Genomic DNA, 26,846 nt, shown 5'->3' on the forward strand with positions numbered 1-26,846 from the left:
TGAAAGTGAAGAGCAAATGGAAGAAGAAATCATACAACACCGTAAACAGGCAGAACGAGGAGTCTGTCTAATTCTCTTTTGTGTTACCACTATTTAACGCAACTGGTCTTTTCATTAAAACATTTTTGTTTGTTTTCCTTAGGCTTGCTCTGAGAACGCTTTGAATTACACTTGCATTACACTTGAATTACATATTTGAATTAATCAGGTATTTGGCATTTATACAGTAAGCGGTAGTAGCAGGAGTCTGTACGGACAGGGAGAGTCTGAGACTTAAATTCTTGAAGCAGGCAGAGGGGCCAGCTGCTTTCACCGCAGCGAGATGAGCCTCTCAGTGTCAAACACCAGCACTAGCACAGGACACACTCTCAGTCCTGGTGTCGCTCAAACCTGGTCGAACACGTTTCATTTCACTTACAAAGATCTGTATATGTCACAACGCGCCTGCATGTTGTGTTGTGGAAACAGCGTTGCGAGGGCCAGCGGTCTTTGTTATGCTAGTTAATATTTCATGTGCTCCAGCTTGTCCCTGCCAGCCACGTGCTGCCCTCCACTGGCCCTCGCTGCGATCACATACGAAAGGGAGTGTGCGAGACCGAAACCTGCGGGCCAGTCGGAGGAAAGGCTTATATATATATATCCCATCAAAGAGCCCAGCAATTTATTTTTTATTTAAAGTCTATAATTTTAAATATAATCTTGAAATCTTTCATTAATATAAAATTCTGTACTCAAAATAGGCTCAATGGCTAAAATATATATGTTTTTTACCTATCTGCATATTTTCCATTAAGTGTATACACCCCCGCCTCCCACTGAAAAATGGTTTGATCCAGCACCAACCGTAGCCGGCTGGTACTCGCCCAACAGCGGGAAATACAGTGGTGGATAGTTAAATGTGGAGCGCAGAAAAGAAAGGAAAAACATTTACCTGACGAATTTTAATTTTGCATTGTGTTCCCGGTTTGCAAGAATTTAGGCTAAAGTACTTGAAAATGCTTGAAATTGTAACTACTTCGTTTCACAACAAATAGCTGTCTGACTGAACAGTTCTCTTGTATTATGTTAACAAATACGAGCCTCTTGCAATTCCAAGACGAAACATGAGAGAACGTGAAGACGTTAAGATTGGGCGTTTTTAAAATAAACAACCATTAAATAATGTGATAAAAAGCGAATTATTTCGAATCATTTCGAGTATATGTATAAATATTTAACTTAATTAAGTTTAACGTGCTGGGAAATATTGAAATGGACCTTGAAAGTGACGTACAAGTGCTTTAATTCCACCTTATTCACGCTATTTTCCTGACAACGCCGGGCGGGGCCATATTGGTTGACTTTGTGTTCGAACTTCCGGTGCTACGGATACGCTGATACCGATTACAAGCAAAACGACAACAAACACAATATGACTAGCATAATATGTTCAGTTAGAGCAGAGGTGGCCAAGTGTAGGGGGGGGGGGGGAGTGTAAATTATTAGCGGGGCGGATGTAAAATGGACACAAATTAAGTAAAAAAAAACAAGCACAAACTTAACTTTGATATAAACATATGGCGTGATATTGCTTCAGGACTTTGTCACGTTTGGAGCACACTACGAGCTCTGTTATGTACGCAACTGTTGTTTTCTATGTGAAAAGTGTATAAACTTTGTTATTAACACTCGTTACAACGCCACTGACCTGCGCTCATCTTTAGGAAGAAGAGAACAGACAGTGTCAGTAGTTTTGAAGCTCCCTCAGTCGTCTGCGGTGCCTTTGCTGCACCTCGTATGTGGTTTATTCCAAAACGTGTGACAGAAGCGTCTCACCAACGAGACTCAAAGTACAATCACAACAGCACAGACACTTCATGCCGCTAGTCTCCCGTTTTCCACTACGCCGGTTTTAAAAGTGTTAGTGTTAGCTCGCTGCTTATAAACACACCGCGCACCACGAAGGTGTAGCAGTGTGTCTCCCTCAGAGCTGATGAGGTAACCGGGCTTCCAAAGAAGAGGACCTGCGTATAAGGCTGAAGGCGCTAAATTTAAAATATCCACCCAAACGTCCATACGTCTGCTCTTATTATTTTGTGGAGGGGAAACCAACACCAGATCACCCTTATGCCGAGACATGGCTCGGTTATGAAGCTCCGATGAAGCAAACGTGTCGGGTGCTTGTGATCAGATAAGTAACTATTTTATAATCAGTGGCCACATCTTTTCCTTGCATTCATTTTGTAATTTTAGGAAGTAAAGAAGTAAATAGACAAGAATGCCTATTTTATGAAAAAAATCATTAAAATGTAGTAGTGTACACTAATGCAAAAATAGCTGACCGGAAGTTCTAACACAAAGGCGGAAGAAACATACACTTGAAAGTGGGCGTGGCGAAATACGGTGAATAAAAGGTGTATGAACCCTGCAAACATGACTTTGTTAATAGCGCTGAAGCGCGGAGCGCGCAAAGTTACAAAATTCGAGGGGTGCACGGCCTCGCGAATCAGCGCGTGAGGCCCTCGCGCACGGGCGGTGCCACTGCGGGGCACATGAAACTTTCTTGTCCCGGGCCCCAGCAAGACTGTCAACGGGCCTGTATATATATATATATATATATATAAACCTGGGCCCGCTACCCCCCCCCCCCCCCCCCCCCCCCCCCGAAAAAAATTGTTTCCTCTCCTAATAAAGAAAACTGAGATGACAGTATACAGCTTTAGAAATGCAATAAACAATAACATTTGTACTAGATAACTTCTTAATCAAAACAAGTTTCCAAACAAACAGCTCCGTGATTCTCGGAAGCGGAATATGTAAACGAGGACGTCAAAGGGATGAATCGAAACTAGCTAGCGGTGGTGCGCTAACGACAGCTAGCGTCGCCACAGCGGGCGGAAATTATCATACAGTTAAGCCCGCCCATTAAGAGGGAAGATATGATTGGTCAATTTTACTGTCATTTGAAACTGGTATTGCGCTGAATTATAACTGCCAGGCCCTCTGTAAATGAACAGCGGGCATCACAGTCCTGATAGGGGGAGACACAGGCTCACAGGCTTCCACTTAACCCCTCGCCTTCCAACACAGATTGAATAGACACGGTTGAATAATTTATTTGCTTATGTTTTTGTAATTGTTTAGATGTCGATTGTAAAACTGTAAGTAGATAAAATAAAATTGGATAATTATATATATAATGCCCTGACGGTTCCCCACTGATATATATTGCGTTGGTTGCGTTTCTTGTGTTTAGGTGTCTCGCCACCTTATGCTCTCTCTCGCTCTCTCTAATCTCTCTTGCTTTTCTACTACTTATTTGAGTAACTATCTCCTGCGCTGCTTACTAGCCTACCTCAGGTTGTCCCCCTGCTTTATCTCTTCCTATCCGTTCTTCATATATTTTGGGAAGGGTTTTGTTTCGTCACGGCGTTCTGCCTGCTGCCAGTTACTTCCCCTGGCGTCCTAAGTTTATTTTCTACGCGTTGAGTTTATTCCGCGTCTCGTGTGATTGGTTTTGCTGTGTGTGTGTGTGTGTGTGTGGACGCACTCACGCACACATTTTGCTCTTTGCGTTTTGTCAGCACTTGGGTCTACTACTCTCTTTGTTTTGATGGTTTGTACTTGTTGTCACACCCGACGTTACATGCGTGGCCTTGTCTTGCCTTTCCATTGTCTCATAATCAGGTCGTAATCCGGTGCACTTTTTTTCAAAAGGATGAGATTGTTCTATCTTTAAATCTTCAATCTATCAGGATCTGCGCATTTTGTTTAATTCTGAGTTGTGGCATCCTGTGGGCATTTTACTGTGAATAGTGGGATCCTGTGGGCATTTACTTTTAAATTGTGGGATCCTATGAGCATTTTTTTTTTGAGGTGAGACCCTGTGTGCATTTTATATTGTTTTATTTTGATTTGTGGTATCTTGTGGGCATTTAATTTTGTGTGCCTTTTGTTTAATAATTTGTAATTTAAATTTCTTTATTCTTATCATAGTGTTGTCCGTTGGACAATAGGACTGAAAATTGTTTGCACTTTATGGTACATGTTGTGATTGTCCTTGTGCTGTGAGGAAGTATGTTCCTGAGCCCAGCTGATCTATTGCAAGTGTGGATGTGCATTTAAATACACTTCGAAATTGATTAAAGCTGAATTTGATTCAAGACTCATACTTTTTTGCATAAAAAAACTGAAAGTAACTAAGTAATTTTTACATTTTAAATGAAGTAATTTTGTAGTTTTACTCGAGTAAATCATACACTACACGTACACATATATGTGTGTGTGTGTTATATTGATAATCAGACATTAGTCCTTTATTGCAAATTCAGAATAACAGTCCCTCACTATCTCACAAACACCTGGCTTAAAAAAACTGCCTGTTTATCAGTGTCCTTGAGGAATTTGAATATGGAAATACATTCAAAACAGTACTGGACTGTCTCTCCTCCTATTGCTACCATAACACATCATGAGCATGCAAGCATGCAAACAACCCAACCAATAATAATAAAACCCCAGACAGTCTCTTCCTAGTGCATCCATTTGAATATGTCACTCTGACCAGAGTATTCTTCACTGGAAACCACAGTAACGGGTCAGGACTTGCAAAACAAAGTCGTACTATCCAAGGTATCTCAGCTCATACAGTCAATCTACTCACATCATGAAGATAATTAAAAAAAACTATGGAAATTATGGTACATTTTTTATCTGTCTATATGTTTGAAACTGAAACTGAATGATTCATAGTGAAGGGCATAATAGAACAAACCTAATACTGTAGCTGGTATTGCAACATGGCAAGAATTTCCTGGCTGGATTGCTGAACTGGATCATTAAGACAATGGGCTTGCAGTTATGTTTCATTGCTGCTCATGTTTACTGTGTGATTTGTTTGTTATTGTGTTTCATCTAGTTCTATTTATTTTGCACAGTGTTATTTCACAACAACCACTGGAGCATATGAGGTATTCAAACGGTGCAGTCCAATAAATGGAAAGACATGCAGGAGTTGTGTTGAGAGGGTCAAATAAATCTACATTCATTTGCATGTTTGATACGTCATACCTGCCCTTTTTGAAGCTTCTGACTAAACCAATCATGAAGCCAACTTTGTGAATGGTGAATAGTTGTCAACCCATGTCCCACTCTCCAGTACAACTTGGTGTCAAAACACCAGTAAGATGTAAGAACCCACTAGGTGTTCTGGGTAAACAAACCTCTCTGGAATTTGGCTCGGTGGCTATGCAGGAAGAACAATCAGCCTGGTTGTAGTAATGGAGGACACGGTGGATCAGAGCTCCAATGAGATGTTGCACATCGTGATGAGAAGGCAGGAACTCCAGAATCGGCTATTTGTCCTCCAGGAGATGCAGGAGTTCCTCAAGAGCAAGAGCTTAACAGGTAACCAGAACAGGTAACAGGTTCCAGGTTCCCTCTGACCTAAAGCTCTAATTGTGTCTGGGCAAATCTCTAGAGGGTACGTGATCTCTGTTGCATGGACCAAAGTCAATGAATTTGTGTCCTACAGGCAATATTAAGAACAACAAACATAATTCTTCCTTAATTTATTTATGGTCTACTTGAATTTCACTGTATGCAGCCCAGATCAAACAAGACACTGGTCTCAGTTTGGGGTTCCTTTTAAGAGATATGTTTAAAAAAGAACATAAGATCGGTTGGCCCGACATTTCTTGTTCTGACCCAATGGTTTAGTTCTACATAATGGGTCTTCATGTCTCCTCATAGGAACTGTCAGTGAGGAAGATGAACAAGGGCTATCAGAGCTGGAGAAAATCAAGACGGAGCTGCAGCTCCTGTCACAGAGAGAGAGCAACCTGCTCACTACGAAGGGTTTAGTAATACAGGAATCATCTAGTACGGTTACACCATCACCGTTCAATAGAGATTACCATTGTCCAAAGAGGCCAGATTGTATTTGCAACATGGAAAAGGCCAAAAGAAATATTTTAACAAACTCTATATATTATAATTGTATATAATTAGGACACATATGAAGAAAGTACTCAGAGCTTTGACTTCTATCTGGAAAGAGTGCAAATACAAGTAATTGTAATTTAATTGTTACAATTAACAAGTAATTGTAATTTAATAATACAACCCCCACCCCTCACTCAATTTACAATTTATTTGTAAATTTTAATTTCCTTACAAAACCTCCATTGTATTCACACCAACTGACTGATGTCATTCCTAGAATGCAAAAACATCACAACCGATCATCAAAACAGAGTGTGTGTCCTCCCGACTGCCCGTCACAGTGTCTCGAGAGGTAAGGCATGGTCTTTTGGAGGACGCTGAGTAATGAAAGCACTGGTAGTGCTGTCCTGACTGTCCTGACATTTCACATTGCAGTACACACACAGCCCTCCAGTGGAACAGATACTTGGCTGTCATTTAAATAATAAAATCATGACTTTCACTGCCCAGGGAGCTCTGAGGAGGTGGTGGAGGTGAAGGACCTCTCCTTTTCCCCCGCTACAGTGCAGTGTCCAGTCTGCCTACAACAGGTCACCACCAAAGTCCACAGAAGAGTGGGACCAACAACCTTTCTCCTGTGCTTTCTGTCTGTGATGCTGGGGTGAGTCACCCTCTCTACCTTCCTTAATTTGCATTATTATTGACTCAGCTGTTGTCTGAGGGCAGATCGCACCACAGCGACTGGGGTATTCAGTTCCTCTTTTGACACAGTGGAAGTATTCAGGCTGCTGGTGCATGTTCTCAGCAGCCATGTTTGTGCCTGATTCAACCAGCTGTGTAGGTGGATGCTGCCTGCTCCCTTTCTGCATGAACTACTTTAAAGACGTCAGCCACAGGTGTCCGTCCTGTCAAGCCGAAATCAGCACTGTCCACCGGATTTAATGCACGCTGGCGGCAGTGACCGTGAAAATGAGGACTTCTCTTTGGGCAGGATGTTGGATGGTATGTGTTAGACTGAAACAAAAACCCAGTTGGTGAATTGATAAAAAGTCCAGACTTTCCATTTTCCACGTGCTATATTCTCATTGATCAAATTGGATAAAAATGACCTAACAGATATAGCATAAGCAGCTAATTCAGTTAGCTCAGAGGTGTTGACATTAACCACAGCTATACTTCTGACTTGGAGGACAATCAAATGCAATTTACTTTACAAAGAGAAGAAAGTCCTTAAATGTCTACCATGTGTTGCACGGGTTTTAAGGACGAGACTATGTGATATGCTAAATGAAGCAAATACGTTTGCTGATTACAGTCTAGATAAATTGTCTTAGGGTCAGACATGTGTGATCAATGTTGGCAAGCTCAGATAAAGGGCATGTTTATAGTATTCCATTTATATAATGAAAACATCCTTATGGGCAAATATGTGAACAAGCTCATATGTTAAACTACGTATATTTACATTGTATCATAATCATTGCTGTAATAAATAAAACCACAGACTTTTTTGTACTTCATTCCTCTGGTATATTTAAGAGATTCTGAAACATCCTCTACAACAGTATGTTCACAATACAGCAAAGTGAGTTGACACATAACAGCGTATGTATACTTATATCTTTTAAAACTCTTCACAAAATAGAGCTCATGGGTGCGCTAAACATGTAGAAAAATATGTATTACATCCATCCAAATATGTATTACATCCATTCAAATATGTACATAATGTGCAAAATGTATGGCATACAAATGACAATATCTCCTCCTCTGTGAGGACGCTGAGAAGTGGCAGTCAACAGGTTTAATCAACCAGTGTAGTCACCACTGATACTTTACACATTAACAATGTCGATAAAAAGTATTACATTTACAAATAAAAATCCAGCAGTATAAAATGGGAACAGCCAAAAGTTGAACAACCAATTACTGTGCAAAAAACAAAACAAAAACAAAAATCTACTCTAGCACTGAATTGTGGGTTGACCACTTGATGAAAAGACCAAACCATGAATCTGTACTTCTTAAAAGAAACTAGAGGTCTGTGGAAACTAGAGGTCTTAAAGTCCAAACGGGTGTGGAGGGGAGTGGATGGGTCAGCTGCCTGGTTTATGCGCTCGGGCTCCGGCGTGAGGCTTAACGTTGACGCCTTGTTGTGTCTGCGGCCCGGTACAAACGAGTGCGTGCTAATGCAGACAGTAACGTCATAATACCAAGGCAATGTGCTGAGGCTGACCATACACTGCAGTCAGTACAGTACTGCACATCAAATTAAAGACTGCAAGTTATTGCTTTGCTCTCCTTACGTTAGTGTTCAAAACTGAACGGAACGCTAGCCTTTGTGTCGCATCGTAGCTGCTTCACAGCAAACCTCTACACATTTCACTCAGTGCTTTTAGTTCCACTAACTTAATATATTTCCCAAAACGAGAATTCTTAACCATCCAGCAGTTCACAAACCACTTGGATCAAATGGCACTGAACATTATTTTTTTGGCCTCTTTGGTAACTTTTTTTTTACACAAATCTGCATTGCACTACCAGCCCTAAACATCTGATCAGAGAGGCATGTGGTGGGACAGCCTGTAAGGCCCAGGGTACATTAATCAGAGGCATGTGGTGGGACAGCCTGTAAGGACCAGGGTACTTTGCACCAGCCATTTTGATTACGCTGTCGCCTTCCCCCTGGCCTAAAAATCAGCCCATCAGCAGTAATGCAGCTGTGCGCCACCCAGATCTGCTTTCAGACACCTGGCCTGCCTTCAAGCCAGCCTCTGTAAACAAAGGGTATACAGAAGCCAGTCCCAGCTCCACAGCCAGGAATGGCTGCCTGGGCCAGGAGACGGTCATTTGGCATCGTGTGGAGAGGCCACGTCTTGGTCAGTGTGAAGGGCAAACAGTACAGAGCCTTGAAGCTGGAACGACATGGAGGCTGTGTGTCTTACCGACCCCACGGCCCCGAGCTGACGGCAGCATCGCAGAGACGATGCAAGCACAACAAACAGCTACGGAGCCCTCGTCCATGACACAGCTGTATCTGTGAAGGTGCTTGGATGCTTAATGATTGTTCGGCTATGTTGAAAAGGTCATCACTATAGCAAAAAGTGCTAAACATCCTGCATGTAAAAACAAACACCAGAGTGATTACAGACATAGTTGGAGCAAATTCCTCTTTTAGGTCAAACATACTGATTTCAATCAGTATTGCTTTCAAATAATATAAAGTTTTTGCCTCTAATATCAGAGATTAACAATAGTCATTCTTCGGGATAAGATGTTATAAAGGTCAAATTTCTCCTAGAAATGCTTAACGTCACGTTTAAAACCATCATTCCTGTACTGTCTGAAAAGTAAAAAGAGGCCACATGACAAAGATGAGTGAGTAGTTAAAGATTAACCCAGCAAATTGACAAGCAGTGCTGTTTGATTTGAACTTAAAGAACCTCACACAAAGTGTTCAGCCTGATGATTACTACACTCAGCTCAACTGCACGCTGCCAAAAAGTTTCTTCATTTCTTCAAATATCATATACATTTACTTCGCTTGTGTTCACGCTGCCATGTAGTTTTTGTCTTTTCGCTTCTTTTACTGTGCGCAAAAAGGTACAAGGATGGAGGCACAGTGATACATCAAACAGTGAAACACACCCACACACACCCACACACACCTACACACACCCCAGAGGGGGAGAGAAAAATAAGTGTGAGAGCAAGAGAGAATGTCACAGATGGAGGCATAGTCAAAAAGTGCAGCTACCAGGGAGTGCCTTAGTGGATGTAAGGGTGGTGGTGGGTGAGCTGGTGGAGGAGTGGAGGTCTTCTGCTCCCCCACTGCTTTGCCTTTAAGCTGCCTACAGTGTTGGACGTGTAGTGTCTACATGAGACGATGAGGACAACTTGGTGCTCAAACCTGGCGTAAGAAAGAACTGCAAAAACTGAAAGAAACACAAATAAACAGAAAAACAGAAGGGATAAAAATCCCCTGAACCACGGCTCAAACAGTAAAAGGAAGCGTTCTGTTTCTTCAGGAACATCTAAAATCTCACAAAGAAAACATCAGAGGCACACAGAGAGTCTACATTCCTCAGTCCCTCTGTAAATAAACAGCACAAGACGCCTATAAATACTGTAGTGCCCTGTTAGGCTGTGTGAATGAGCACTGCTATTAGTGTTGGCCACAATTTTAGTCCTGCCTCTCCAACTTTGTTTTTTAAACAAGCACCATGTCGTATAGAAACCGTTCCTGTCATACACACACCATCCGGCTGCCTGGCAGAACACGCATTAAAGACGAGCGTATGGGACCGCACTTCACAATATGGTACATTAATACCCTGCAGCCATCTAGTCGGGGCCACCAGGCAGCATTCCTTACAGGCGCTTCCTGACCTCAGGTGCCTAACCCAATCACTCCCATGCTAATGAAAATACCTGCAGACAAAAAGAGGTCTGGTTTTCAGAGGCTGCCGTGACAGAAGACTTTTTGCGAATGGCCGATCCCGGAGTTAGCATATAAAGTGATGGTAATGCATTTGATCAGAACGGCCCTGAAAAGTGCTTGTAGCTACGGCGTTATGAAGGTTCTCCTCCGTTTCGCTGTGTTCTCAGGCACGAAACGTGTGTTTCATAACGAGCGTTACGGATCCTGAATGCTAAAGGCATGCGCTCGCCATAGTCATCTGTTCTGTGCAAACAAAGCAAATTTTTGTCATGGTGCTATTTAGTTTGGAGTGGAGATGTCTTGACACAACGAGACCTTCTGACTCTGTGTTTCAGTATTGGTTGCAGCGATATTTACAGGCCGTGCTCAAAAGCACGCCGTCTGTGGCACGTGACAGCCAGGGGGCGCTGGACAGGAGCAGCTCCTGCTCTGATTGGCCCCTTAAAGAGAGGCTGGGGCAGCCCAGCGAACACAAAGCACAGCAGACGAGCAGAAAGGGGCGCTCACATTCTCCTGCAGGGGGCGCATGAGACACTGCACTGCATGCATGTGGCCCGTGCAGTCCAGAAAGAATGACTCCATGCAGCCTTACAGACCCACACGCGCACACACACACACACACACACACACACACACACACACACACACACACACACACACACACACACACATCACGGCTATAAACAAGAGCCCACGTCATTCTCCCTTTATCCCACTCCCCCACAAAAAAGAGCATTTAGGAGTGCTTGTGTGCAAGAATGTGTGTGTGTGTGTGTGTGTGTGTGTGTGTGTGTGTGTGTGTGTGTGTATGTGCATGTGCGCAAGAGTGAATGTACACACTGGGAGCCACAGCACTCTCACTCCCAGTGCAGGTCATGCGTGTCCAGGAAGTCAGAAGCACTGCCCAGCGGGTTGAGGGGCCCGACGGGCCCAGGCATGGTCAGGTCCAGCCATTCCATGCTGTCCAGGCACGTGTCCTGCAGGCTGAAGAAGGAGGAGGCGGCAGGGGCGTGTGGCTCGCCGAAGCCCAGCTCGGAGGTGTCCATGGGGGAGTGGGGCTGGTCCAGGAGCTGGTGGTGGAGCTCCTCCAGGAGGCCCAGCGTCCTCTGCTCAGGCTCCCCCACCAGGGCGCCCTCCAACAGCGCCTCCAGCTGGTTGTCCGACGCCAGGGAGGCCAGGCTGGGCATAGACTCCACCAGGAGGGACGGGGGCGGTGCCGTCTGCACCTGGGCGGGTGGCCGAGACAGGACCGTGTTGATGGGTAAAGTGGTGATGCTGGCGGTAACTGGCATCATCTTGGGCCCCGGGGCGTCCTGCTGACCGAAAGGTGTGATTTCTGCGGAAACACGGGTCAACGGTGGAAAACTTGTGACTACCGAGGCAGCCGAGAATGTACAACCCAAACTCACAGCCACGGCCAATCAGATTCTCTTCTGCAACACCATCAGCACTCACCTCCACTTTCAATGAGGATATCAAACAGGTCGTCCATCTGCTGACTGGTCGCTGTAGGAACCTGAAACACAACACCGCGGACGAGGACCCGTTATTGGAATCGCAGGTCTCCAGGACGACATGCAGACACTGCGGTACCGTTTGCGTAAAAGGTGTGTGTGTGTGCAGGACCTGCGTGACGGCGGGTGCCTGCTGCAGGCCACGCCTCTGCTTGACTGCGTCCTCGTAAGGGGGCGGTTCTCTGCTTTTGGGGGCGTGGCCGAATGCTGGGGGCTGCAGGATAAAGGCGGGCTGGGCCTGTGAGGGCGACGGACACAGCACACGATCATGATGTGAAACGCCCCGACATCACACGAGCCCACGCAAAGCCGCGAACGCCCGCCGGTCGTGCCCACGCGGCTCCTCCCCTTACCGTGCTGAGGGGGCCGTTGGTGAGGACGGGCGGGACAGGGGAGGTCTGGGCGGAGGCCACGCCCTCTGGGGAGCTGCTCAGGAAGCACTGAGGCATCTCCGGGCCTGTGTGGCTCTCACCGGCTCCGTGCTGGAAACCAGAGCCAGCGCCGCTGTGCACGGGCAGCGCCTGCACAAAGAAACCCGGGAGATCATGAAGGACCAGCCGCCACACACTTCCGCTACGCTGAGCCTGGAGGGCACGCTGCACACCAGGCGCCCTAGTGTAGCATCGGCACAGTCTGAGGGAGCCGAACGCGGCACCAAGCCGCTATCCTCCGGGCTCCGGTTCTGCGAGGCCGAAGATGACCCGTGACCAGGGCAGCCGCTCCGCTGCCTCCCCAGGCATCTGGCACTAGCGTCCATCTGCTGTTACTACTCGGGTAACCTTAGCAGCGCACCACGGGCCTGACGCCACCCGCTACACCAGACACCGAGCGCTGTGTGAAATCAGACTACGCCTGGCTGATGGATGCCTGATAGACCCTCCCAGGCTACGCCACACGATCCCAGAGCCTCTAGATGAGACTGTTGTGTGGCTGCATCACACTAATTCACTTACTCAGTTTACTCAGGTTCTTCCCACCCACACAGCACTAACCAACATCTCCCGACCTGTCTCCTGTGGGGGGGGCAGGTTGGGTGCGTGTGTAAGGGCTCACCTGCACTATGTGGGCAGGAGGCACTGCCTGCTGGAGGGAGGAGTTCTCGCCTTTGACAGGCTGCAGCGTAGCCGCCTGTATCAGTGTTTGGCCTTGAGGAGAGACAGCTGGCTGAAGAACAGAGAGGCAATATTAGAAAGTACGTGTACAAGGACTGGAAGGCGAATGTCACTGGTACCTTTGTGCATATGTTCTTTGAAAGTCTATTGTAAAACAGCCTGGTCTGTGGTTTAACTAAATGATGGTCACTCACTCGATCTGTCCTTAAACCTGCAGAAAATTTTGTTATCTGCTTTAACAGCAGCCAAATAAAAACATTCTTAAACTGTGGTTTGAGGCGACTACGTCCCTTAACAGGATCTGGGTTGTGGAATATAAACACAATGTTCTGTTAGAGCGCTCAACGGCCAAATCAATAAGAGACTGGACGGACATATTTGAGGGTCTGTCAACATTGGACCTATAGAGAATACTGATGATGACTGCATGTCAGATCTGCTACAAGAATCATGGTCCTCGTTGTCCTACGCTGACCTCTTGTCCTATAGCCATTTATTTTTGTTATATTTATTTATTCTTACATTATTTTTGTTGTTGTTTCCCCATGAGTTTCCTTTTCCCCCTCCCCCCCTCTCTCTCTGAAGGGTTCCTCCTCTTATCCAGTTGAATGCAATCTGCTTCTATCTACGGATATGTATGTGTTTATGATTACTAATAATGGTCCTGATCTACTCTGGCAGTCCCTGGTCTTGGGTATATAGTTTCAGAACAAAACAAGTTTTGTATAATTATGGTTTTGCAAAATACCAATAAAAATAAATAAATATATAAATAGAAAAGAAAGTATGTGTACACACACACACACACACACACACACAGACAGACAGACAGAAACAAGTTCAGGCATACAGAAGTGTTTTTTCTTTCTCTTATCAAATGATTTGTTCTTGAGGCGGCGAGGTCAGTGTCTGGGATTCACAGGTAAGTACCTGTAGCTTGACGTTGGTGCTGGGGAGCTGGATGGTGGTGGTGTTACTGGCCAGGGGCATGGGCAGCAGGATCTGGGTGCTGCCGTGCTGTGCGGCGAGGAGGGTCTGGGGCGGCCCGATGACCTGGGACACGCCCTGGTGGCTGATGATGAACTGGGGCAGGGCCGCCACCTGAGCCGCGGGGCTCTTCTCCGGCTTCACGGCCACGGGCGAGGCGGGCGACACCAGCCTGCAGTCGACGCTGACCGCGCCCTCCACCTTTACGGGGGTCAACAGCGTGGGTGGGGCGGCGCCGTCCGCCGGGGGCGTGGCCTGGCCGCCTCTCTTCTCCACCTCCAGCTGCATCTTCAGCTCCTCCACCAGGCGCTGCTCCTGCTCCAACTTGCGCAGGAGCTCCTCTATCTGCCGCTCCTTCTCGTCCTTCGGTCCTGCTCCTCGGGGGGCGGCCGGCGGGGCGAACGCCCCATATCCCGCCCTGGCCGGGCACCTCCTGCTGGCTTTCCGCGGACACCCCCTCCCTGCCGCCGTGCGGTGCGTCCGAGAGCACGGGTGACACGGGTGGCGTGGGGGCATGGTTCTCAGAGGGCTTCGGTGTGGGAGAGAGGGTCGCGGCCGTGCCGGACACCTCCATGGGCGTGCTGCAGGGCTGGGTGCTGGGGCCGGTACAGTTGATGGTGGCGGGGCTCTCCTGGTAAGGCTTCAGCCGCTCGATCAGGTCTGTTTTGGTTCCAGACACAGGGAGACCACGCAGCTTCAGTTCCATTTTAAGCTCAGCCACCTAAATCAAGTTAAAACCTTGATTACCAGCAAATTTCAGCAAGCAATTACACCCACGGCTTAAGGTTACCAAAGAACCAGTATTAGCACATAGCCGTATATAATAAACAACCGCCCTCCTCCCCACAATATGGCTTCACCTTCATCTCCTCCAGGTTGGCTGGTAGTGTTCCAGCTTTGCGGTTGGACAGGGTACTATTATGGCGTATGGTTGTGGCTGCAGGCAGCGACACCATGATGGAGGCAGGAAGGCTGTTGTTAATGGCGACTGTGGCGTTGCTGCTCTGGCTGTCGATCACAGGCCTGTGGGGGAAGAGGGGCAGGAGAGGGGCAGGGGAGGGGCAGGAGAGGGGCGGGGGGGGGGGGGGGGGGGGGGCAGGGGAGGGGCAGGAGGGGTGCAGGGGAGGGGCAGGAGAGGGGCAGGAGAGGGGCAGGAGTGGGCAGGGGAGGGGCAGGGGAGGGGCAGGGGAGGGGCAGGAGAGGGGCGGGGGGGGGGGGGGGGGGGCGGGCAGGGGAGGGGCAGGAGAGGGGCAGGGGAGGGGCAGGAGAGGGGCAGGAGAGGGGCGGGGGGGGGGGGGGGCAGGGGAGGGGCAGGAGGGGTGCAGGGGAGGGGCAGGAGAGGGGCAGGAGAGGGGCAGGAGTGGGCAGGGGAGGGGCAGGGGAGGGGCAGGGGAGGGGCAGGAGAGGGGCGGGGGGGGGGGGGGCAGGGGCAGGAGAGGGGTCAGGAGAGGGGCAGGAGTGGGCAGGGGAGGGGGCAGGAGAGGGGCAGGAGAGGGGCAGGAGAGGGGCAGGGGAGGGGCAGGGGGAGGGGCAGGGGAGGGGCAGGGGAGGGGCAGGAGGGGGGGCAGGGGAGGAGCAGGAGAGGGGCAGGAGAGGGGCAGGAGAGGGGCAGGGGAGGGGCAGGGGAGGGGCGAGGGGGGAGGGGCAGGGGAGGGGCAGGAGAGGGGCAGGAGAGGGGCAGGAGAGGGGGATCTGTTCACAAAGCGCTCTCGACACAGCTGTCCGCCTTCCTCTCTCACAAACAACCTCTGCAGCGAACAATGCAGGCAGGACAAAATAAAAGCGCTTGGAGAAGGAGCTTGGATGGAAGAGGAAGCTGAGGAGAAATATATCACATCAACTTCCTGCCATTAATACGCATCACCAAACAGCACTTGTTATTGGAAACTAGGTAATGAGCCTAGTTACCAATGAGTCCTGACAATGTGAGTTCCAAAACGTTTTTTCTACGGAACTACTAATGTAACTACGGAAGCTTTCTAATGTGCACAGTGCTGCAAGTTTGTGACAAATTATATCCTAACAGTTATATCGAAATACTTCAAATGCTGGACCTTTCTGGGACTGAGATCTTTATGGAACTGCCAGAGGCAGCCAGCACACATGGAGCAGCACAGGTGGAGGTCAGGCGACGGAGACGCACTGCCTCCAGGCCGCAGGAAGGCGGAGGGAGCGTGGCGGGGGGGCGGGGCCTACTTGAGAGGGGCGGGCAGGATGGTGTGGTAGTTGTAGTGCTGCTGCTGTTGGCTGATGATCTGCAGCTGCAGGAAGAGCTGCTGCTGGTGGAGGAGGCGGGCGTAGGCGGAGTCCATGGGGGCCTCGCTGGGCTCCTGTTTCTGGTCGGGGGGGATGTACTGGTGGTACTTCAGCTTCTTCACTCGCGGTTTGGCTTCTTTGCTCTTCTTGCTGCGGCTCTTGTCTCCAGCGGCCTTAGGCTGACTCTGCTGCAGGAGGGAGCAGAAACCCCCCGTCAGCGAGCCGTCGCCACAGCGGAGCAGGCAGAGCTTTTGAGTTTAGCAAATGGAGTTCTCATTCATTTCCTTTCATTTAAGGTAAATTAAGGATGACTTGCAGTGACTCATCGTGTCTAGCACTACCGAGACGTGGTGTTCTAGTGTGAGCGACCTTGACGAGGGTGGGCGCGGGTCTCGGCGGGGGGGGCGGAGGGACCGGCTGAGGCTGCGGGGCTGGTGGGCTGACCAAGGCCTCGCAGGCAGACGGGAGCTTGAGGACCTCTCCCACGGCCTTGGGGGCAGGAGTGTAGTGCTGTGGAGGGCAAACAGGGAAGGCCCCATCAGGTCACGACCCACCACACACGGGCAATCACAACCTTCAACGCCTTTCCTCACATATGGGAAGCAGAGATGGATGGGCACCTGTAGGAAGTTATTGGGCAGTGGCGACAGGGCCTCCAAGACCTTGGGCTCCCCGGGAGAAGCGGCAGACCCATGTGACTCCTGGCTGGCCGGCTGCTCTGGGGAGAAGGCGTCGCCACTGTCCTCATCAATGTCCAGTGTTTTGGGGTATTGCATCTGGCCATCTGCCCAGAACAGAGAGACAGATCAGAACTGTCAGCAAGGAAAACCACTTATTTAACCTGCGCTGACTGTTTGACTTATAAATTGGATCACTACGCCTAGATGTAGCATCAGATCTACATGACCACACACTTGGAAACTAAATTTCGGACAACTTGGTTACCAATGATGGCTTCTTTAACGCTGGAGGCCACGGGCAGGATGTTCTTCTCCACCAGCTCCATGGGGCCGGGCCGCTGAGCGATCTTCTCGTTGAGGTCGTCGGCCAGCCGGGCCCTCTTCAGTTTCAGCTGCGTGGCCTGCAGCGATGGCTCCGCCCCCGTCTCTGCACAAACGGACACAGCCAATGCGGTTAGCACACCACACACAGCTGGTGAGCACCACCGCGGTGATTAATGGTGTCATGGATACCACCACAGTCTGGGTCACAGAGGTGCAAACTATAGCAAACGCAGGGAGCGGTCCATAGCCGGTGAGAGTGGGGAGGGTGGGGAGCTAGCGTGGGCACACGAGGGCGCACGAGGGCACACGAGGGCCTACCTTGTAAGATGTGCATGCGAACAAGCTCCGCCCTCTCCGGACGACTCCGGATCTTGTGCTTCAGGAAATTCTCGGTCTGTAACCATAGAGGATAAAAAAAAGAAGAAGCCAGGAAAATGTTTGTAATTCAAAGTTTAGGACTGAAAACAACAGGGGGACATTGTAAGCTCCTTCACAGTGGTCTGTAAGAGTGGCGTTGAGGTGGTCTCAGAGGGAGGTGTAGAGTCGGCGGGTTCTTACCCTGGCTCTCTCCAGACTCCGGATCTGCTCATGGAACGCTGCCGGACTCTTGAGGGCTGCACACAGCAAGCACAACGCAAACGTGAGTGCATCGCTTCAAACACACACACACGGCGCAGATGGAGAGAGACGCCAGACGGACACATGGCCAGCCTCTCAAGACTGGGCTTCTGTTTGGCAATCTGCGCTGAGCTTCAGATTGAGCTTACGCAAGGAAGAGGATCTCATCCATCAAAAGGCTGAGCATTAACGTTGGGTTTAAGTAGGTCACTCAGTCACAGTACACAAGAGTATGTTGTGCGCTTTTGAACACTTCAGGGTGGTTGTGATGGTGGTAGTGAGTTGTAGAAATACTCTGGGGCAAGTTAAGCTACGCTCTGGTGCAACATAATCATGCTAAATGAAAATGGATTAGAGGACTCAACAGCATAATAACTTGCTTCTAAAACCACAGTGCAGCACATATGAAGCACTCCTTTATTAAAAACCGGTGTCATTTGAACAATGATCACAGCCCCCAGATGAGTATGTGGTGCGTTTGACGGACAGGCGTTACTCACGTGGCATGATGCCCTGGTCAACCAGCTGCTCACGCGTACGCCGCTGCTGCAGCCGGAGCTGGAGGACTGTTGGGGAGAAGAGCAGAGGTCAGAGTCCTGGGGTCACCAACACCGCCTCCACACACACGGACAGAAGACATTACTGGGCATTCCATCTGGACTCACACACAGCGTCAGACATGCAGCAACACGCCCGCGCACTGACACACAAGCACAGGGAAATACAACCTCATAAAGAAAGAAGAAAACCCCCCCCCCCCCCCCCCCCCCACACACACACACACACACACACACACACACACACACACACACACACACACACACACACACACACTTCCTACTACAATTCTAAAAGGTGCACATTCTTCCTGCCACCAAAACTACTCACTCCAGAGAAGCTGTTTGTTCATTGTTGGTGTTCAGTTTTGGGGGAAACTCAGAACTGTTTCTAGTGCATTCTCCAGTCACCATGACTACTGATGACATGCTGTGTGCACAAGGTCATCTGGTCAGAAGATTTTATCAAAATGATCACCATCACTACTGCCAAATGTTTGCTGGCAGTTGTACTTGGCAACTGGTTTTGTCCAGAGCTGATGAGTGTATAGTGATTTCCCACTGATTTTAGCCCCAAAACAATTTGTAATGAAAATGTATATCAATGGGTAAAATGAGAAGAAATCAGTCAGACTAAAACATCTGGTGGATCCTTACCCAGGTATCTCCTCACTGGGAGAACCAAGCTGAAAATAACAAAAACTGGGAAGACTATACATGACACTGTAAAATATTGCAGCAAATCTCAATCACATCACATACAGAATACATCAAAATTATATAAGCAATCATTAAAAGAGTCAACATTGTTGTGAAGGCTCTGCACACCACAGAACAAAATCAGAAGACGCGTGTCTTATATGGCACAAGAGAGCATGGAGCAACCCACTGTGAGAGGAGACCCAGCAGTCGGACATCTCTAAGACAGCACGTCCTAGGAGCGCAACCAGCATGGCCCCACGTCTCCTGGACACCGCTTCAGTCAGTGAGCCGTCCAGTTCGGAGGAGGCTAACCAGCACTTCTCAAGTCAGTCGGAGAGGAAGTGACCTCACACTCTTCCCCCGTTCATGGAATAGTTTGTTCCTTTTACCGCTGCGCCGAGTTCCGCTCGAGTCTCTGAGTTACGCTAACCAACGTTTCTTCAGAAGACATCCTGGAGGTGTTCTAGCGAAGCACGCGGGTGTAGCGCCGGACCTCGGAGCCCCAGCTCCAAACGCTCCCTCCAAAGCCACTGCTTGCTCCTCCACTCACACTACTGCAAGTGTGGGGGAGCAGGAATGGGTGGGGGAGATGAGCTCCACCTTCATCAGCTCCCACAGCTATCTTCAGCTCTAAAACAACCTCCGCCACATTTTTGTTGAGTTGGTGGTGGGGGGGTTCATTTTGGAATGAAACCAGCCTGCTGATTCAGTGCTATTTTTCTCACACACACACACACGCACACACACCTACAAGGACGCTGAAGAAGAAGCAAAAGCACTGAACGTATTCCAGCGTCAGCTGCTGGGAGAATGACTGACGTGAGTCATGTCTTGTCATATAAGCTTAAAGTTCCCCTTTAGTGACACAGTGACCTCAACAGGGGGAGTCGATACATTTCCCACTCAGATGCTGACCTGAGAACAGGACGCTTTGAGGTGCTGAGTGTGGACAGTCTGGCCCTGTAACCTTTCACATGCCAATCAAAACACAGAGCCAAAACAGGAGCCTCTGTAATGTCACCACTGTGGTCTCTGCAGATGTCTATGGCGACTATGAGGGATTCCTCTGTGATGGCTGAGAGTGAGGACTACAGGGTGGAGAAGGTGGGGGGTGAGGACTACAGGGTGGAGAAGGTGGGGGTGAGGACTACAGGGTGAAGGTGGTGAGGGTGAGGACTACAGGGTGGAGAAGGTGGGGGGTGAGAACTACAGGGTGGAGAAGGTGGGGGTGTGGACTACAGGGTGGAGAAGGTGGGGGTGAGGACTACAGGGTGGAGAAGGTGGGGGGTGAGGACTACAGGGTGGAGAAGGTGGGGGGTGAGGACTACAGGGTGGAGAAGGTGGGGGTGAGGACTACAGGGTGGAGAAGGTGGGGGTGAGGACTACAGGGTGGTGAAGGTGGTGGGGGTGAGGACTACAGGGTGGAGAAGGTGGGGGTGAGGACTACAGGGTGGAGAAGGTGGGGGGTGAGGACTACAGGGTGAAGGTGGTGGGGGTGAGGACTACAGGGTGGAGAAGGTGGGGTGAAGGCTGCAGGGTGGAGAAGGTGGGGGTGTGGACTACAGGGTGGAGAAGGTGGGGGTGAGGACTACAAGGTGGAGAAGGTGGGGGTGTGGACTACAGGGTGGAGAAGGTGGGGGGTGAGGACTACAGGGTGGAGAAGGTGAGGGGTGAGGATTACAGGGTGGAGAAGGTGGGGGTGAAGGCTGCGGGGTGAAGGTGGTGAGGTTGAGGACTACAGGGTGAAGGTGGTGGGGGTGAAGGCTGCAGGGTGGAGAAGGTGGGGGTGAGGACTACAGGGTGGAGAAGGTGGGGGTGTGGACTACAGGGTGGAGAAGGTGAGGGTGAGGACTACAGGGTGGAGAAGGTGGGGGTGAAGGCTGCAGGGTGGACAAAGTGCAAAACAGCGAGCAGGTAGTTTCAAATTTGATGCTTACTAATGACAATTATTTGTATTTAGGTTTACATTTTCCTGAGACAGACAACGATTTGGTAAATAAACACTTAAACAGCCAGACCAATTACCCAGACTGACAAAAAATAAACCAACAAAAATAGAATGGTACCTAATATTTAATGACGTCTAACTAAAAAACAAACAAACAAAAAAAAATTTCTGGGGACATTTTCTCAATTTCTTAAATCTCTTAATATGTTAAAATGGACCATATTCACCTTCCAGCACCAAGTGCTCATTAGCACCTCCAACTCACATTAGTTACCCAGAGCGACACACACACATAACACACACAAGTGTGTGTGTGTGAGATCCCTGGGTATCAAACCCACTCCCTTGCTACTGCTACTCTACCGAACTACAATTGATCGTGGAACAAAGGGACCGTAGAACTTCACCAGGTCCTATTTCTCCAGGGCCGGGTGTGGTGGGGATAATGGTTTCAGGGACAAGGCCCGGGGCAAAAGCACACCGTCACCTCTTTAAGGGCGGCTGGGCGTGGGCTCACCGTTCTTGCGCTCGTTGAGGGGGGGCAGGTTCTGGCTGGGTTGCAGGGACAGCTCCTCCATGTCGTGGGTCACGGCCTCACTCTGGGGGCTGGGTGCCAGTGCGCCCCCTGGCCCCGCCGCTCCCCGCGCCTCCATGTCTCCTCTAAGAGGAGGAGTCAGGAGACTCCCCGGGGACGAGGGGGGTCACGGCAAACTCCTCACCGTCGTCTCTGGTGCACACACACACAGGTTTCTGCAACATGGAAAGTAAGAGTGGAAGAATTATAAAAGAATACTACATTAAAATGTTAGTGGAACTTCACATATGCAAGACAAAGTTAGTAAGGGTTTATTTTCCTGTCTTTAATAACAATGTGGTCAAGTCTGTAATATCAATTTAGCCATATGGACGAACCCTAAAAACCCAGTTGCAAGTAACAGAAGAAAAACCTTTTTCTGGTGTGGTGAACACACCGCAAAAGCTGAACAAATTGACTTTAAGTGTAGTACACCATCGCTGCTGCGCTTTGAGGATGTTCCAGTTTGTGAACTAGGCATGAAACATCCTGAAACAAACTCTCCATTCACCAGAGAATTCTAAAACCCTGTAAATAAATTGTCGAAGTCTCTACAAAACACTCCTACTACAACAATTTAAATTTTCATTTAAATATTGCTTCCAAAGGCTGCACTCATTATGTTCATTATGAGGCAACACAAACACGTGTTATTGTGAGTTATGATGGGAGTGCCTTGGTTTGCTGTCTTTGAAACATGCCTGGCATTTGGACTATGTTTTATGGGTTATGTTAAACTATCCGGCAAAAACTGAGCCAAGCACAACCCGGCAAAGTACTTTGTCTAACTAACTCCTATTCACACCAGTTCTGTGGTCTTCAGCCACTGCTCAAGAAGGCAGCAAACACTTCTGGTCTCTATACCCTATGAATCATCGGTATCAATGGACTTTGGATTTCATAGCCTCTTAATTTTCCATCTTTGCTAGCAGAAAGGGTAAAATGCTCACACAATGAAACCCAAATGGTAAGAGTGTGGGTAAGTAAGCTGAAATGCCAGCTGGTTTTTACAAGCACATCAATGACTAGAGGCATGTTTTTAAAACATTTTTTATTTATTTAAAAAAGCAAACCACCAACTCCTTCATACAGTACTGTAGACCCACTAGACCCTGATTTCATCAAGATGTCAAGAGGAAAACTGGAGATTATTGAAGCTTTCAAACAGAGCCAAAAGCAAGCAGACCTGAAAAGCCCACTTACTCAACTCAGTGCATAATCACTGCATTCTGCAGTTTCAGGGTAAAACGTATGTACGCCCAAAGCTCTTGATTCAGAAGCTTTACCCATAATTCCACAGACACTACATCAAGTGTAAAACTGATACAATCCTTGACGGCCAATGCACTTAAAAGACACACGAGTTCAAATGCAACACTCAATGGAACTGAACAGACACTTTTGACAGAATAAACCAACAAAACATTTCTGGTTGTAGGCAGATGATCCAGGTAGTGCAGATAGACTCCATTTGTTTTGTTCTATACTACTACTACTACTACTCCGTCATATGTACTTTATAATACCAGTGGTATAAGGCTGTGTATGTCCTCCAGCAGAAAACAGAATTAATTACAATTAACCCATACTGTTTATCACCGAGTATTTTGAGCTTGACTTTGTTCACATCATTAATGTTTGGAACAAAGCTTTGGAAAACTGGACTAGAAGCAACTTGACAAAGAGAAGGATTGATGATCACCCTGGAGTGGCATTTCAGTGGTGATGGCAGGTAATGTAACTGAGAACTTGACAAAGAGAAGGATTGATGATCACCCTGGAGTGGCATTTCAGTGGTGATGGCAGGTAATGTAACTGAGAACTTGACAAAGAGAAGGATTGATGATCACCCTGGAGTGGCATTTCAGTGGTGATGGCAGGTAACGTAACTGAGAACTTGACAAAGAGAAGGATTGATGATCACCCTGGAGTGGCATTTCAGTGGTGATGGCAGGTAACGTAACTGAGAACCTGACAAAGAGAAGGATTGATGATCACCCTGGAGTGGCATTTCAGTGGTGATGGCAGGTAACGTAACTGAGAACCTGAGTACCCAGCAGTGGAAATCAAGGGCCAAGCAGTCAGCATTACAGCTCCAAGCTCCAGATTTTGAGAAATGCAGTCCCCCGCCGTTTCCTCACACAATCCAGTTTCACCTTCTTATTTGCAGTCTTCAACAAAGCCAGTCATCTAAAAGTCTTAGGCTGTTATCAGTGATGAAATACACAGTCAACTCTAAAGTAGCAAACAGCGTAAAAGGAGAAAGACCTCGCATGGCCTGGCCTACTCCACACTGTCTGAAGAGCCATGAGAGGACGCCCTTGGCCCTTGACGGAGGGAGAACAAACATGAAGCATGACTAATCACCTGGGGAATATCTGCACAGGTTACGTCCAGATGGCAAGGCCCTTTCTTCTGCTTGGCAAAAAATATCCCAACAACTACCATGTGTTCATCAAAGGAAAGTCACTAACTGTAGCGACCCCGAGTAATGCTTCGAGAACTCGCTTCGTCAAACTCAAGCAAACGGTGTCACCTCTGAAGGCCAGGAACAACCCTGCTATGTAATGTATGCTTTAGGTGCAGCAAAGAGACACATGGCTTGCTAACAGCTTATTTAATTAGCTCAGTATGCCACATAAAGTCGTGTTACTGTTTTAAGGAAGGGGTGAATCACAACTGCTAAACTGTAACAGGCCATGTTTTTAGCTCCTAGGTGTGTGAGGCCATATGTGGACACCTGACTTAATCAGTGCATCTCCCCATAAGAAGCAAGTTAGAGATACGATATAGCTCCTCCCTCTGGGAATTGAATCATCCTCACATAGTACAGCTAAGACTTTTTTGGAGCTATGGGCCTCTTTTCCACTGCAGGGGTGAACAATTCCTAACACAGTGTCAGAATGTTCCGCACAGTTCTGCACTCCTGAGACTTCCACGGATTTCTTTTCTCCCAGTTTTCTTTTTCAAGAAATCAGGACCAGGAAGAATTTGAGACCGTGATGGATTCTCCTCATAATTATGTCACTGAACATCTCTGGTCACTGTGTGTGTCTGACAAGATAGATCATTCAATACTGTTCGGCCTGTTTTTTAGTGTTTATTTTCGTGCGTGCAAAACAGCAGAGGACATATTCAAATGACGAACATTGACGACAAACGAGAAAGCAACAAGTAGATGCTTACCTCTATTTATGTAGAACCAATCAGAAGATCCCTACGTCATCACGCCTTTTTCCATTTTCATGTGGAAACGCGACTGGAATGGTTATTGTCCATACTCAGAACCGTCCAGCCCTATGGTGGAAAAGAGGCTATGGTATAGGCTTGCTTTGTTTTTGTTTTATGAAAATGATAAAAATCAGAATTCCAGTGTAAGCTGCAAACATTACTGAGGTCCAAATCAAATACACTTTATGCCTTTACTAAGCTTTGGGTTCACTTCAGCAGGACACAGCCAGGCAGACTACTGATCACAAGTCTGCTCCTGATCTGGGCCACAGTCTCGTGAGATTCACCTACAATAAATAGCCAAGAGGCACCACCCGGCAGTACGCAGGATACACTTGCTTACTTGATAAGGGCAGAGCTAAACGCATAAAAGCCCCAAATCAGCACATATGCCAAGTTCAATCAAGATTTAAAGCTTCAATACTGTGATTTGAATCTGGGCCAAAATGAGTGGAATTTGCTCAAAACCACAAAACTAAACTCTCAATGGTCAACTCTCAGCATTAAGCTGATGTAAAAGAGATCATATCAAGGAATTTGCAGGCAATGTAAGTCTTATGCCTATCGTGTTTCACGTCCCTATCTTGTAGTCCCATCTCGGGATAATGGGCAGAAGTCATGCTGTGCAATCTGCAGTGGAGCCCAGGTCTCTTCAAAGTCAAAATGAACATCAAAGACCAGTGTGTGACGGGTCGCACTGCACAAAAACCTGCAGCCCTGCCCCTCTGTTTCACACTCAATCCACACAACCCCTCTGTAGCGCTGCTGTTATGCTTCGTGCAGTAAACAGAATGAACAGATCAAAGTAGTGTGATGCACTGAATCAGTCCTGCTTCTCTATTCTACAAAGACACTGAATCTCTTGTATAGGCGAGGTGTAGAATGTCAGTTCCAGCGCTCTAATCAAACCATCTGACACTGGATCGTCCTCCACTTGTTAAACATGGCATGCAGAATGGCGAGCAGCCATGGCTATAATCAAAGGAACAGGAAAATGAACTTACACACACCTGTGCATGACTCACAGACTGCTTGATCTGAACACCGCCATTCTCTATTCATCTGTTCATCTATTCATCGACTTCAAATACGCAGACACAGAGTATATATGCATGTAGTTAAACTGTACTCTCCTGTTAAACAAAGGGTTGGGTCATTTTAAACACCTGACATGCTCAGTTTCTTGAACGACATAGCAGTTCAAGCTTGCTTACATGATTAAGCACGTACATATGAATATATGAACTGCTGGACAGAAACGAAGAGTCAGTAATGTTAACGTGTTTACTCACAGCAGCTAGTCAGCATGCTCGGAGAATGTTTATATTAAAATATTAGTTTACTAGCAACCTGATGAAGAGTCCAGTCAGCTAGACAGCAACAACCTTAACAAGGAATAACACTCCATCACGCTTTTACATTTCTGAAGAGTTTAGACATTAGTTTAGCTAGCAAACAACTAGCTATTTACCAGCTTCCCAATAAGGAAAGCCAACAAGCCTTATGTTTATCAATGCAAAGCCAGGTAGCCAGCTAGCTTATCTTAGCCAGCTGCTACTCCTCGGAGAAAACAGGGCAGCTATGCTATGCTACGCTAGCTTGACAAGAGCGTCCACGCTAATAATAAAAGCGAGACATTAACAGCGGGTACGACTGTGCTCCTACCCTGTTCCTCACAGCCGTCGCAGTACCGCCCGACCTCAGCTTTAATGCTCCATAACTGTCCGGGATACGAACATCCGTGTGCAGAAACACTGGTATCTAGTGGTTTTTCTCCAGGATTGAAGTTTTTGTGGAGATAAGATGGCTGCCGCTGCGCTGGTCGTCTGAACCGTACAGTCTATGGTCTGAACTTAGTGACGCACCCCGGAGGTCTGGCAAATCTCTTCCGACCAACTGCAGAGCTACTGTCACACCTGTAGGGGGCGCACTAACGCTTGCTTACGTTAGTTGATAAAAGAAATGTCAGTTAAAAAAACA

The 26,846-nt window shown here is 48.0% G+C and overlaps 2 protein-coding genes across 2 annotated transcripts; one reads left to right on the forward strand and one right to left on the reverse strand.

The window, feature by feature from the left end:
- The first annotated feature begins 4,993 nt into the window (after positions 1–4,993).
- On the forward strand, positions 4,994–7,428 carry LOC143510701 (uncharacterized). Its single transcript, XM_077000326.1, has 5 exons — positions 4,994–5,385; positions 5,731–5,859; positions 6,200–6,274; positions 6,433–6,583; positions 6,756–7,428. Exons 1-5 carry the CDS (start codon positions 5,259–5,261, stop codon positions 6,862–6,864), a joined length of 591 nt encoding a protein of 196 aa, XP_076856441.1. The 5' UTR covers positions 4,994–5,258; the 3' UTR covers positions 6,865–7,428.
- On the reverse strand, positions 7,416–26,722 carry mrtfba (myocardin related transcription factor Ba). The gene is given in 19 exon segments (XM_077000319.1): positions 7,416–11,699; positions 11,819–11,879; positions 11,990–12,115; positions 12,231–12,398; positions 12,931–13,041; positions 13,920–14,338; positions 14,341–14,392; positions 14,395–14,697; positions 14,837–14,999; positions 16,173–16,420; positions 16,602–16,742; positions 16,853–17,016; positions 17,178–17,339; positions 17,555–17,630; positions 17,795–17,850; positions 18,355–18,420; positions 21,579–21,811; positions 24,822–24,932; positions 26,532–26,722. Coding segments are annotated over 17 exon segments (2,931 nt in total). The 5' UTR covers positions 21,715–21,811; positions 24,822–24,932; positions 26,532–26,722; the 3' UTR covers positions 7,416–11,220.
- Between the last annotated feature and the right edge of the window lie 124 nt (positions 26,723–26,846).

Source organism: Brachyhypopomus gauderio, chromosome 3, assembly GCF_052324685.1.
Source record: "Brachyhypopomus gauderio isolate BG-103 chromosome 3, BGAUD_0.2, whole genome shotgun sequence".
Classification (NCBI taxonomy): Eukaryota; Metazoa; Chordata; class Actinopteri; order Gymnotiformes; family Hypopomidae; genus Brachyhypopomus; species Brachyhypopomus gauderio.